Genomic DNA, 14,626 nt, shown 5'->3' with positions numbered 1-14,626 from the left:
GTGGAAGACTGTCTTAGAATCACCAAAATTGGCCAAAAAGGTGACCATAATCGTTAAAAACAAAAATAACTGCTGGGATTTCTAGTCAAGAATTGTATATAGTCCTTCAGAATACCTCAAGTGGTTCACATATTAAAAACTTTAGAAATTATCTTCTTAGCAGATCCAGAAAACAGGGGACCTGTATGAGAGAGTAGGCAATTGTGTGTTTTAATGTGATACTTTTAAATCTTTCATACAAATAAACATTCAAACTCACCTTTCCCTTCCTATACAAGAAAGCAACGTGGCTGCATGCTAAAATCTGTCTCATTTCAAACCGTTACACGGATAATCCTGAACGTCCACACATCAGTTGCAGTAACACAATGGATTAGACTACTGCAATGGAAGCGATGCCCTAAGTAAAGCAGAGCCTAAGTAAGACTCTATTCCACCTGCTATTTAAAGTCACCGATCTCTCATCTTTTAAAAAGACAGACATTTTTACACCAACCCATGGGCCCTAGGTTTGCTCTAACAGCCTTCAGGATTTGTGCAAGACCCAGGGTTTAAACTGACAAACTCAGGGGCCAGGACTGGACATAGTCTGGGGAGCTACTATGGGCTGTGCGTATTCAAGCCTCACTTCAGGTGCAGAAAGTTGTAAACGGGCGTGCAACGTCTGCCCCTGTGATTGGCAGGGAGTATGCTGCCTCTAGATTGGCCAGGCCTGATATAAATACTAGGAGGAGCCAAGCCTTCTGCCTCTGTCTGATCAACAAAGCTGTGTGCCTTGCTTACTGCGCTTCAGGCTCCAGCTGCCGGTACAGACGGCTGACCTCTGGGTGTCAAGGTCTGAATTTGGGTGTGGCTCCTGGGGAACCTTGCCTTACGTCAGGGATATTGTTGAGCCAAACTCTTTGGCCGCTTACAGGTAAGGTTGAAAAAAAAAAATCACATCACTGCCCTGCATCTAGTGATTCGGAGTGGAAAGTTTTGCAGTGCTTAATTATTCCACAGAAAAATGTCCATTTCATATGTTCATTAGCAATAATGAATGGATGCCACTTGCAAATACAATATTAGGCAAGCTCAGCAGTTTTAAAGTTGTAATTAATGTTTTTAGGGGTGATTATCCCTAGCAAGTATGTGAGCGCATACATATATGTCATTGAAATACGTATGTGTCTCAATGTGAAATGGAGCTAATAACTAGTGACAGCAAAACTAAACAGACTTGAACTCTGTTGAAACAGATGAATGGTTGCCAACATATCACGCACAGTTCTTTGGACTGCTAAAATTTATTAGAGGTTTTTTTCTTATCTTTAAACAATGTAAGAGAAATACATGCTCTTGTCTTGAAATGTATACAAGCATTCCTATAAAAATGTCTACATAACATCTAAATCGCATTAAGAGAGCAATGCTTTGGTCCCTGGAGAGCATCAGGGCAAAGTATTGGATACATGGAAGCCCCCGAGCTCACAGGCTTCCATCTAACAGGGATACAACCCTTAGGATAGCACAGAGGGAGCAATCCTATCAAGATCAACGGTCACCTCCAACCCCAGGGGCGACCACCTATCCAGTGCAGGGCGGGAGGAGTGGATCTCCTCCTCACTCCCCCAGCCCTGTTTTCATGGCTAGACAGCTGATTTCAGCTGTCTAGCCATGGGACCTCGGAGTGTGGGAAGCTGCGGCCGGACTACACATAGGAAGTGTCATACTGGATTTCTGACTTCCCTGCCTGGCCCGCCCCATTTTGGCCGCTCCGTGCTCCTCTTCTGAGCAGGAGTGCGGGGCTGTTCCACACTGCCTGCGAGGCAGTGTGGGAGGGGGGAAGGTTGGTTCTCCGGGAACTGACCTCGGAGCGCAGGCTCCAAGGTCAGTTCCCGGGAACCGACCTATCCTATGGCCATCTAGCCACTGACTAGCGGCCATAGGCTTGCGCCCTAAGTGTACTTTAATTTCCCCCCTCAAATATTTCAGGTCAAATAAAATTAACACGGGTACTTTTTTTTAGCTTTGTTGTTTATTAAATACAAGTATAATAAACATGCTGAATTAGATCTCTCTAGGGAAGGGGTGGGCAACTTGTGGCCCTCCAAATGTTTTGGCCAACAACTCCCAGTAGCTCTACCCAGCATAGGCAATGGTGAGGGAAGATGGGAGCTGTGGGTCAAAACATCTGGAGGGCCACAACTGCCCACCCTTGCTCTAGGGCATCAGAACAGTTTCCAGTACAAACTGAATTTTTCATATGCAAATTAACCTAAAAACTCAAAAACTTCCAGAAAGCCTACTTCATTCAGAGAATTTTATGGGGAATCCAGATGACAACTTTTTCTCACTCATAATCTTCCCATAATTTCTCACTTTTAAAAAATAGTAACAAATTATTGTAGGTGGCAATTTCAGTACTTTTCATTATGATAGTAATTTACTAATTTATGAAGAGAAGTTCTGTCCTTCCATGTTTCCCCATTGCTTCCATCTTTTTTCTTAACACAAAAAAATCCATTAAGGAGAAAAAGATGGAACCTCCTAGCACTCGGAGCTATGGGAAGCATCTGCAGCAGCACTGCGCCTAGGGCCCACCAACAGTACAGTATATTTATATTGATGAAGTAAATGCATACACCAAATTATTAGGCTGATGGTGGGTATACACTAGAACTCTCCTATATCTTTGCATAACTTGTGGAATGGCCCATGCAACCCTATTCTACCCAAATTTACTGAAATGCAAGTTCCATTGATTTGAATGGGATTTTCTCCCAAGTGAGTCTGCAGAGGATTACTTTCTACATAATCTAATTGCTCTAAAACAGAACCAAAATCAGAACATTGCTAAGAATGATTAAGTTCCATTGATTTGAACAAGACAAAGGTATGCTAAATTGTGGGCAAACTCCACAGCTTTCTCTATAAACATCCTTTCCCCTACTTTTTCAATTTCATTTTGAAAATGTAAGTCCTGAGGATGAGTTCTGAGAAACATAAAAGCTCACATTCTGTGGTCCCAATGGCCATGTTCACATATCACTTGGTAAACCAGGAATCCTGGCTTATTAAATCACAACATGCACACAGCCCATTTGCTCCTGTTTTGCTGCTCACATGAACAGGTAAACAAATGGATGGCTTACATTGCATCTGAACCAGGGATTATGATTTACTATATCTAAAGAAGCCAGGATCATAAGCCAGCTTTAAACCAGAGTTTGTTGTTGACTTATGGATCCTGGTTTGTTTGGGCACAATAAACCATAATCCTGAGTTCAGATGTAACAGTAAGCTATCCATGCCTGGTTTGTTTACCACCAAGTGAGAGGACCAAAGCAGGAACAAAAAGGCTTTGTGCACTAGCACATGGCTCATGCACACTGCACTTTAATAAACCAGGATTCCTCACTTCAAGTGATGTGCAAACATGGCCATTGTGAACATTGACTGGACTCAATAAAGGTTTTATTTTATTATGAATTCAGTGGCGAAATTTTAGCCCTCTGCAGATGTTCTTCAACTAGATACAATCAATGTGTGGGGCATAAGGATCATGGTGCCAGGCCCCACCTGCACCCTCTATGATTTTATCATTCCTTGTGTACACAGCCTCCATGCGTACAAGCTGGCTAGTTATCGCCATCTCAGTGCCTCTGTGTCTACTTTAAGAATGTCAACACAGGAACTGTATCTGCCATTCCCAGTGACAATTAACTAAGCCTGCTTTTTGAAACTTTTAATATCTTTTTTCAGAATATGGGGTTCCTTTTTGTAACCACATGTTTAATCTCTAAACAACTAAGCATTTCTCACTTTTTGAAAATGGTATCAAATTACAATAAGCGGCAATTTCAGTACCTTTCATTATGATCATATTTACTAATTTATGAAGCAAACTTCTGTCTAAATATTTTATACAATCCAAAGTCAGACCAGACCACAAGAGCATTTAATGAATACAACAAAGCAAAAATGCACACCTGCTTCAGGTATTAGATCAAAATAATGTATTGATCCACACAGCAAGGTGATTATTATTGCTAATCCTTTCATTGAGATTACCCATCAGACAGTCCTACGATAGTCATATTCCACAGGGAAATTCAATGGAATTATAAAAGGAGCTTAAAGTTAACTAAGCAGGTGCATAATATCACTTTGCCAATTGAAGTTATCAAGTTCCAATTGTACTCCAAATAAACTGCATGTGTGTAGATAGGAATCAGCAATGTGAGAACAACTAAGTGATGTACATGTAGTTAAGACATTTTCATACAGATTTGCTGGTTAAAATAATTTGTAAAATGCCCTTGTCCATCATAGAGGGAGCTGGCATACATGGAATCTAATCATCTGTAAATGCCTGATTGATTGGGGACCATAAGTGTTCCTTGAGGACAGACCACTGGGCAAATTGCAGGAGGGCTTGATATACAGTTTTGGCACAGAGCATTGTTTGGATGATAGACTGCCTGGGAATAATATATAAGCTGCTCTGAGCTATTCAGAGGATCACATGCATAATACAGTATAACACATTTGAACCACCATTTTAATGCACAAAGAGAAGCGAACAGGCAGGATTTCCCCCCTCCCCCCAATGAGTATGGCTTACTGAATATGGTGGGATTTACTTATATAGGAACCAGTTGCAACACATGTTGGATTGTGAGGTTGGGAGCAGAGAAAGATATTCTGGATTAACTCCAAACACCTCAGTGGAGACCATGTTACCCAAGGGGTCTGGTGGGGAGGGAAGTGAGAGAGAAATGCCGACTGGCTACTGGATCCAGAACAAAGACAAATTGATAATGTTATCCACTTACTAAAGAGTTCAGGAACTTCAAGTCCATCCTTCCAATGCTTAAAATGAGTAGCAGAACATCTTAATATGAGAGTCACCAAGATGTTTACTAAAAAAAAGTGAAGTAGCATTTCAAGGGGAGCTCTGGGTGGATATTATCTCTGGAAGAACTGGAATTTATTAGCTTGAAAGTCTGTTCCATAGGCCACTTCGAAACTATTTATCCCAAGAATGTCCAAGTATCAGGCCTGAAGTGGCACACTCCCTTAAAAGACTAGTGAAACTGGGGTATCTAGAGGTGCTTCAGTCTCATTTTAGCAGGCTCCACAACCTGGACATGGCTAAAGGCAAATCCGGAAGTCAAGGACTTGTGTGAAGATCATGAAATTATAAAAGGTAAAGGTGCACTTAAAAAGATACGTTTGCATCAGGAATGCCACTTCCTGTCAACAGTTGATGTGGGGGGGAAACCTTTCCAGTGTTTTATTTTTCTGCAGAAATTTTTCCATTTCATAAGTTTATGAACAACAATGAATGGATGCCAAATTGCAAATACAATATTAGACAAGCTTGGCAGTTTTAAAGTTGAAAAATAGTTTCAGGTGACTATCCCTACTAGCAAGGGATAGTATGCGAAAAAATACATGTATGTCATTGGAATACATATACATCTCACTGTGAAATAGAACTAATAGGTGGTGACAGCAAAAATTAAAGTGTCCCAACAATCTCAGTGAAAGAGAGTTGAACTCTGTTGAAATAGATAAGCTGTTGTCAGCCGTATCATGCACAGTTCTTTGGGTTGCTAAAATTTATTAGTGTGTCAACAGTTCAGTGCCTTTGTTTTTCTTATATTTGAACAATGTAAGGGAAGTACATGCTATTGTTTTTAAATTTATACAAGTATTCCAATTATCTATCTATTTATCTATCTATATCTCACATTTAAATCACATTCGGTGTCTTATTTTTTCTTGCTCAAATATGTCAGGTCAAATGCCCTAATTTGCATAAGAAATTTTTCCAGTTCAAAATTTTCCAAAAACCGCACACCAATAACTGCCAAGAGCACTTCAATGGAGGCATGAAGAAATCTACAAAGCCAAGGACTTGCAAAGAGCTCTAATGCAGTACATGCAAGATTAAATCACACAGCTGCATTTTGTGTTCATTAACATGAATTGTCCTTGAGTTCATACTCAGAATCACCAACACAGATTAGAAACCTTCCTTCACTCAGAGGTATACATTTGAAGGGAAGAAGAAATCCACCTTTTTACCACCCCTACTGTATACTCAGAGTGAATAAGGCATAACTACTCTATTAAAAACAACAAAGAGTCTTGTGGCACCTTAAAGACTAACACATTTATTAGGGCATAAACTTTCATATTAGACCTTGATTATTAGGTGTTCTTGTGTACTTGCCATATGTGATCCTGGGGTCACTTTTTTCTAGGTCACCTCAAAATCCATCTAGCCCAGTATTCTGTTTCCAAGAAGAGCCACCCAAATGCTTCTGGAAGCTCACAAGCAACATATGGAAGTGTTGGACATCCACTGTTATGTGTCCTCAGCATTTGGTACCTAGTGGAATATTGCCGCTATACAGGGAGGGGGTAGGCAACCTGGTGCCCTCCAGATGTTTTGGACTACAACTCCCATCAGCCCCAACCAGCATGCCCAATCGTGAGGAATTATGGGAACAACAGTCCAAAAATCTGGAAGGCACCAAGTTGCCAGCTCCTTTCAGTCATGAGTTTGCCTAATCCGTTTAAAATTCCATTTACAAGAACACACGCATGGCAACCTAAGCTTTATAGGGGAAGGCTTCAGAAATAAATGAGCGAATCACAGTCTGTGACTTACACCTGCAGCAGGACTGGACTATAAGGTGTTAGAGAATGGGGGTTCTTGGAGAAAGGGATGAGCCAGGCAGGGCACGGATATCTGTCACTGCAGTCCCCCTTTTTGGTGGCAGCGATTCAGTTGTCATTTCTGGTCCTATAACCCCGTCCGGAGCCCAGCGGGGCAGGACAGACAACCAAGGCGCTTGCATGCATGCACATACTAGGAGATCGCCCCACAACCCAAGGCAGGTCCTTCCAGCTCTCTTACGCTCTAAAGAGAAAAAGGAGGGAAGCAAACAGGGTCGCTGAGGCCGCAAGAACCACTACGCGGCCGCTCTTCCTCCCCGCGCTTCGCAGGCTTCACGCTACACCCGCTCCCTGCTCCCTTACCAGTTGCCCCGCAGCCCCGCAACAGCTCCTCAAAGCGATCACTGCCGCCATCTTATTCCGGGGGGAGAAAAGATATTCTCCCCGCCTCTACTCCCCACCCACCCATCAGCCAATCGGATCGTACCATTTACACGGTAGCCAATTAGATGGTGGGTAGCTGCCCCCTCCGCTTTGCTCCGATGAATGGTTAAGAGGGGGAGGCGCATTGTTTGGGTGGTCGGGGAGAGTTTATGCATAGTCAGCTCGTCTAGACTCTGTCTGAGTAGAGTAGGTGTAAGCATTCGAGTTACACAGAACTCCTAGACAGCATGTCTTTTCTGATAAATCCAAGAGGTGCAAGCTTATGTCTTTAATAGCGAAAGAAAGAGTGCAGGGACATAGCAAGAGAAGTCTTCTACAATCTGGTGCCCTTCAGCAGGCCCTCTCAGAGGCTGAGAGAGGCCTGGGCCCCTTCCATGTTTTGGTGCTCCTAGTATATTACAAATATGAAGAAATGCCAAAATGGGGTTACAAAGATTGTGGTATATTTTAAATAGTTACATTTAACAAATTAATGTGTTTAACACGATAAATACAGTGCAATGATTTTTATTAAATGTCCCTTCTTCATTCAACAAGTGCTTGTCTTTTTCTGTGCAAATTCACCCGTTATTTTGGAAAATTTTAGTTTTCTTGCAATGTTACAGTTTATGTTAAGCATAGCAAGGCCATTCAAACAATCTTGTCCTTTAGCTGAGAAGAATCCTCAATGCAACAGTCACATTAGGAAACACACCAGCAAGTCCAAGTTGGAGTATTTCTTGATGCAATTTCTTTGGCTACCAATCCAGTTTAAAGTTGCATGATGAACGTATTCTTTCAATTCTGTCGGTTTATCTCAGTGTCTGTTTGTATAACCTCATTTGGAGATAATGTCAAGTCTAAATTTGAGGCCTGATGTGAACGTGAGGCCCAGGCCAAACGGCCCTCCTGCCCCACCAGATGTTTTGGACTACAGCTGGACTACAACTTCCATGACCCCTGAACATTGGTCATGCTGACTGGGGCTGATGGGAGATGTAGTCCAAAATATCTGGAGGGAACCAGATTGGTGAAGAACGGCTAGTTGGTTTGCTGGGGACTGAGCTTTCTAAAGCACCATCACCCTTCATCATCTGCTTTTATTAGTTTTGTGTATTTGACTTGCAGGCTTGAGCTGTGCTACAACAACCAATCAAAAGCTGATTCATACTGACATATTTTGTTGCTTTAAAAATTCTGTTTCTCTTACTCTTTGGAATAAGCAACAAAACATTAGCTGAGTAATAGTGGAAAGTAGCTAAAGAGTCTTTGTGAAGGAAATTGTCATCTGCTTGCTCATGGCCATGCACAAAAGTAAACAGGTGCTGGCTGGGGGTGATGGGGGTTGGAGTCCAACACATCTAGAGGGCACCAGGTTAGAGAAAGCTGAGTTTGAGTGATGCTGGTTTGAAAGGTAATCAGCCTGCCATGAGGTTTTCTCATTACAAATATCCACAAAGGTCATACTCATAGGGCAAGGGTGGGTGACCTGTGGCCCTCCAGATGTTGTAGGACTACAACTCCCATCATCCCTGATCACTGGCTATGTTTGCTAGAGCTGATGGAAATTGCAGCTCTCCAACATCTGGAGAGCCACAGGTCACCCACCCTTGCCTTATGAATATGACCTTTGTGGATATTTGTAATGAGAAAACCTCATGGCAGGCTGGCTGTCCAGTGTCCACTCCTGTCCTAGGCAGCCATTCTACTAAACAGTGAATGTGCAGGGGAGAGTGTGTTCAGTTTGAACATCTGCATGAAGCGCTATGCACACTCACCTGGGAATATCCCATTGAACTCAACAGGGCTTACTTCTGAGTAGGCATGCATAGGACCGCTTTGTTATTTTAAGTATTACTTTAGAGCACAATCCTATGCATGTTTAGACAGAAAAAAAGTCTATGTATGTACAACTGTAAGCACATAGAACTTAGCTGTGTGTGTCTGCACAACTGGCAACCCAACATTTCTAGAGTTCTCTACTGGGTGGAAAAGCCGTGTTAGGGGTGTTCATCAGACACCCTTCCCTCACAAATGTGAGAGGGGGGGAATGAGACTGTAACCACTAGCCCTGCCTCTGATGAAGTCATGCCTGCTGGCTACACCCCTCTGGCAGCTGCACATACAGCATTCAATGGGTGGTAGGGCTTAATTCTGAGCAAACACTGGGGGCGCAGGTTCAAATCCCCACTCAACCATGACGCTCACAGGGTGACGCGCCAATCACTATTTCTCAGCCTAATCTACCTGTCAGGGTTGTTGTGAAGATAAAATGGGGAGGGGGGGAAAGGATCATATATGCCACCCTGAGCTCCTTGAAGGAAAGGCAGGAATATAAAGGTGCGATCCTGTGCATGTTTAGACAGAAAAAAGTCCTACAACCCCCAGCATTCCCCAGCCAGCTGGGGAATGCTGGGAGTTGTAGGACTTTTTTTCAGTCCGAACTGCATAGGAGTGCACTCTAAACGTATTAAGCAAATAACAGAGCAATCCTATGCATGCCTACTCAGACGTTCTGTTGAGTTCAATGGGACTGATTCCCAGGTAAGCATGCACAGGATTGCAGCATGAAATCAAATAAAAACTAAGCGTTACTGCTCACAAAAAGGGTTGATTCCTGTGACAGGGAGTCTTTAACAAATTGCACTTCTCGGTAGCGCCGGGCGATAAGAAAATCCCACCCTCTGGGAAGCCTGAGGAGCTGGGGCGTTTCAAATCGCTGCACCGGCAGATGATGCGGGTACTGCGCTCCCGAGTCCGCGGAAGGAGCAGCGGCGCGGCGAGGCTGTCTGCGCCTGCTCCACACGCCTTCCGAGTCCGGGCTGGAGCAGAGCCGGGAGGAGGAGGTGGCGCCGCCGCGGGGGCTGCCGCTTCCCAGCCTGCGCACTCGCCTGCAGCCGCGTCTGTCTCCCTCCCTCCGGCCTGGGGAGACGGCTGCTCTGTCGGAGTTTCCTCGCGCTCTGCAGGGCCCGGGCGCCGGCTTCTCCGCGGCGGCCCAGCATGGGCGACGGAGGCCGGGTGGAGATAGATGGCGGCGTTATGGAAGGGGTGAGCCGGGGGGAGCGGGGGAGAGAACCGCTCGCGGCGTGATCCATTGGGGCTGCCGGGGTCCTGGGAGGGCGCGATCGCGCACGCGGCGCGCCTGAATGAATGGACGCGGGGCGGCTGGAAGCGGAGAGGCGCCCCGAGTGAGAGGGAGCAACAGCGAGAGGGGCGAGGGAGATCAAAGCTGGGTTCCTGGAGATCAGGGTAACGCTCCCCTCGTTAGACTCCGTTCTCCAGTGGGAATATTAGCCCTTGAGTTTTCCTTTTCCCCACTACATTAGAGTGCAGTTTACACTACGTCAGGTACATCAGAGTGCAATCTATTTATTTGTTTGATTTGTACCCCTCCTTTCTACCCAGAAAAATGACACCCTGGGCTTGTTTGCCTATTAGGTGTGTTCTCAGAAGTAAGTCCTGTTTAGTTCAGTGGGGCTTTCTCCCAGGTTCGTGAGTGTAGGATTGTAGCTTTGGTGGCCAACCTCACAGGGCTGCTCTGAGAGCACTCCTCGGACAAAAGTTGAAAAGCAGAGCGCTTCAAACACCAGCTGAGGCTGCAGCGCTGTGCTACTCACCTGGATACCAAATAGGACTTGCTTCTGAGTCAGCATGCAAAAGAACAGGCTGCAAAAGGGTACTTTATTATTTATTTATTTATTGCATTTATATCCCGCCTTTTTCCTCTTGCAAGGAACCCAAGGTGGCTTACATTATCCTCCTCCTCTCCATTTTATCCTCACAACAACAACCCTGTGAGGTAAGTTGGGCTGAGAGTCTGTGGTGGGCTCAAAGTCACCCAGTGAGCTTTCATGGCCAAGTGGGGACTAGAACCCGGATCTCCCGGCTCCCAGTCCAACACTCTCACCACTACACTGCACTTTAATTTCTGGAAAGAAAGTGCAGGGTGTTGAACCTGCCTGGAAACTGGTCAGGGCTGTCCCAAGACATTCTGCTGTTTGAGGCAAAGGATAAGATGCCCCCGCACCCCGGCCCCTCCAGTCCCACATACAGAAGCTGACTGGGCTGGTAGTTGAATTTTGTTTCAACACTGGCAATAGGACAGTACCCACCACCTCACCTGAGGGCAGCTGGCTAGTTAGGGGGTGCAGGAGAGACTATACACACACTTCTGTCCTCCAACAGAGAGGGATGGCTGCAGGCTCAGGAGGAATGGCTTGGCAGCTGTCGCCGCTGTCCCCCTGCATCTGCTGCCTGAAGTGGCAGTCTCACTTTGCCTAATGGTAGGGATGGCTGTGGTGCTTCCAGACAGAGGGCTTCTAGCAGGCCCATAGCCAGCTAAAGGCTTTGGGGGGAGCACCAAAAAGTAGGGGGCAATTCATCTGGTTTGCAGGCCTTGCAAAGACAAAATTGTAAATTGTTTTTTAATTGTAAAAAAAATTAGGGGGCAGAGAACATTTTGGGGGGCATCCCCCCTCCCCCCCGCTACAGGCCTGGCTCCTAGCACTACCAGTTAGAAAGCATCATGTAGCTCTTCCATCTTTTTCTTAACGGATTTTCTGTAGTAAGAAAAAGGATGGAAGAAGCAGTGGAAAAACACCAGAAGGTTATTAGTAGGGGGAAAGATGTCAGCTGTCATCTCCATGAATGAGGCAGGGTGATGGCACGATAAAAGCCTTGTCTGGAAGCATCCCATGTTATGCGCTGGAACCTTTCGCATGCCCAAATAATGTTTTATCACTCCTGATGTGAGAAATATATTACAAGCCTGAGCTTGGCATAACTTAAGTCCTGGATTACCATTCCTGTCTCCAGCAAGGCCCGGTTGTATCAGCATTTGATCCTCTCTTTCCCTTGCAGGGTGGGCAGATCCTGCGTGTTTCCACAGCTCTGAGCTGCCTCCTCGGTACACCTCTGCGTGTGAAAAATATCCGAGCTGGCCGGAGCCAGCCTGGCCTTAGGTAACACCTGGTGAACGCTTGTGAAAGAGGTTTCCTTTAAAACACAGTGCGGGAAAAATGTGTAATTAATCTTGGGAGAAAAGGTGAAATAAAGAGCATCACAACCTGTGCCTACACCAGCCTTGTAAATAAGCCCACAAAAGAGACTGGCCTGTAAACATTTTTACTAGTCTGCTGGCAGAGGAGGGACAGAGAACTACGTTTCTGTGCTGGATGTGGAAAAGGGGGCTTCCCTTCTCTAGTAGCTTACTTGGTTTCTGTGCTGGGCACAGATCTCTCCTCCACCAGCCCACCCACTCACCTGCATAGATTTCCTGGTTGGCTATGGTGACCAGGCTAGCACTAAAACCCAAGGCTGGTCTACACTAACGATTTTGTTTGGGCTTGTAGCACTTTAAAGACTAATAAATGTATCCTGGCATAAGCGTCTGTGGACTATAATCCACTTCATCATGGAGAACTATGGAGAGTTTTAGGTTTTTTATACAGTACATGTGATGGTGGGCAGGCGGGGAAGAATTGTAAAAAGTGAGATCAGAAGGAAATTCAGTGCAGAAAGTACTGGTGGTGACAGTCACACTATTAACAGTAGTCATTTACAGTGCAGCTGCTGTTAACAAACATCCTGGCACTAGGAAAGCCAATGGACACATGTCGTGTGATAAAAATCCATTATCCCAATTCAATCCCCTGGTGATGGAATTAAACCTGTTGATGAATTCTAATTTAGCAGTCTCTCGTTCTAATCTCACTTTGACATTCTTTTGTTCCACAATGGCCACTTTGTGATAAGAGTGTCCTGGGAGGTTGAAGTGTTCTCCCACTGGTTTCTGAATAGTGACATAAATCTGACATCACAAATGGCAATATTCAGAAATCAGTGGGTTTCTACACTGATGGGCAGTTGCTCTCCAGGGTTTCAAACTAGAGTGTTTTCGAGCCCTACCTGGAGTTGCCAGGGATTGAAGTTGAGACCTTCTGCATGCAAAGCAGGTGCTCTACTGGCTATCAGGGTAAACCCTCTCTGTGGATGCAGTTGCACTGGATCCCTCATACCCTAGCCTGGAAAGAGTACTCTTTCCAATCAAGGGAAAGACGATTGTGGAAATTTCCCCTCACCTCTTTGCCCAGGGACAGTTGCAACTCATCCTGGACTAGTAGGCATGTGGTTGATTGCACCTCTGATGTAGCGAGGTATCACTCCCAGGCATCCAAAAGGTGAGCATCCTTTGTAACATGAGCATGTACGCAAACTGTGTTTGTGACCTAATTCTGTACTCTTGACTTGAAGGCCTCAGCACCTGTCAGGACTGGAAATGGTTCGAGCCTTGTGTGATGGGCAGATGGAAGGTGGAGAAATCGGGTCAACGGAAATCACTTTCACGCCTGGGGAGATCAAGGGTGGGACCCACACAGCAGACACCAAAACAGCCGGGTATGTTTCTGTGTCGTTTGTTGGTGCTGATAGTGCAGCAGATATTGCTCGCTGTTGTAGAGAAACTAAACATTATTACAGGATGAAAGAAGGGATTTAATATTGAAGTCTCAGAAACAATAGTTTTCCGTCACAGACACTGAACATTGCAAGTGACTTTTTAAAGTACCTACGCTTCAGTAGTTAGGTGTTTTAATAGACGGATTTTCGGGGATGGGGTGGGGGGACAGTTTTGTTTTTTCAAGCATACTCCTTTTGTAAGGGGCATCTCTATCTTTTGTGGCCTGTTGAATAGAAAATGGGATCTGGTTGTCAAGGGCTTCTTGGAGGCCTCTCTCAGTCTAATCCAGTAGCCAAAGCTTTATTCTTCTTTTACAACTTAACAACTCTACTGTTAGCAGCTAGATATGAGCAGCAGAGTACCTATGCCCTAAGTTGGACCAATTGGTCCCCGTTTGAAAGGGAATCACTGGCAGACCCTGAACTTAAGGGCTAGGGAGAGTCCCTCCCCTTTTCCCTTGGATCCTCTGGGCGCAACCGTTGTTTGCGCGCCAACCAGGCACTACGCCTCCTTTCCACGCCCTCCATTTGGCGCCGCTCTCTGCGTCGGCGTCACGTGTCCAGCAAGCCTGCTTCCCGCGCTCTGTCACTCCCAGGACTGCTATCTAAGCTAGGAATGCCAGTGGGAGGAATCTCCGTCAGCTGTTGGCCCTGGGAAAGATGAGCGCGCTCCTCTCCCAGAAGCGACCCCTCTTCCTCAGAATCAGAACTACTCTGGGATTCTATGGGCTCAGAGTCTTCCCTGACACTGGGAGATTTGGGTTCAATCCTGCTGGGGACCTAACTGTGTGATGTTGGGCAAGCTTCAGTTCCTCCATTTATAAACACAGGAATGGCAGCAACCTATCAGACAAAGGGTTGTGATGTCAAAATATAGATTGTAAAAAAGGATCACGTTTGCTTGGTGCACCAGGTTTGACCCTTCCTCACTTGGTCTGACTTGGCAACGGTTATTCATGTCTTGGTTACATCACATTTAGATTACTGCAACACACTTTACATGGGGATACCCCTGAGGAATGTCTGGAAGTTTCAGTTGGTGCAAAATGCTGCGACTAAGCTGCTAACCAGTGCA

At 45.3% G+C, this 14,626-nt stretch overlaps 2 protein-coding genes across 14 annotated transcripts in view; one reads left to right on the top strand and one right to left on the bottom strand.

The window, feature by feature from the left end:
* Positions 1-9,910, bottom strand: part of DBT (dihydrolipoamide branched chain transacylase E2) — a 25,744-nt gene extending 15,834 nt beyond the window's left edge. For 2 of the 13 annotated variants that reach the window (XM_084851709.1, XM_084851714.1), the window contains exons 1-2: positions 7,036-7,094; positions 4,818-4,904 (exon numbers count right to left, since the gene is read on the bottom strand). In XM_084851709.1, the coding sequence (XP_084707835.1) occupies positions 4,818-4,844 (27 nt within the window). In that variant the 5' untranslated portion in view covers positions 4,845-4,904; positions 7,036-7,094. Of the gene's footprint in view, positions 1-259; positions 401-4,817; positions 4,905-6,664; positions 6,917-7,035; positions 7,095-9,697 lie in introns of those variants that run through there. The other 11 variants (XM_084851702.1, XM_084851713.1, XM_084851708.1 and 8 more) reach the window with 9 other exon arrangements.
* RTCA (RNA 3'-terminal phosphate cyclase) overlaps positions 9,909-14,626 on the top strand; it is an 18,083-nt gene continuing 13,365 nt past the window's right edge. Inside the window, exons 1-3 of the mRNA XM_084851716.1 lie at positions 9,909-10,143; positions 11,956-12,056; positions 13,348-13,491. Of these exons, the coding sequence (XP_084707842.1) occupies positions 10,096-10,143; positions 11,956-12,056; positions 13,348-13,491 (293 nt within the window). The 5' untranslated portion in view covers positions 9,909-10,095. The remainder of the gene's footprint in view (positions 10,144-11,955; positions 12,057-13,347; positions 13,492-14,626) is intronic.

Source organism: Heloderma suspectum, chromosome 4, assembly GCF_057233095.1.
Source record: "Heloderma suspectum isolate Gila_16-S chromosome 4, 16-S_ref, whole genome shotgun sequence".
NCBI classification, from domain to species: domain Eukaryota; kingdom Metazoa; phylum Chordata; class Lepidosauria; order Squamata; family Helodermatidae; genus Heloderma; species Heloderma suspectum.
Note: the sequence above shows the minus strand (reverse complement) of the source record. Positions and strands in the feature narration are given on the sequence as shown.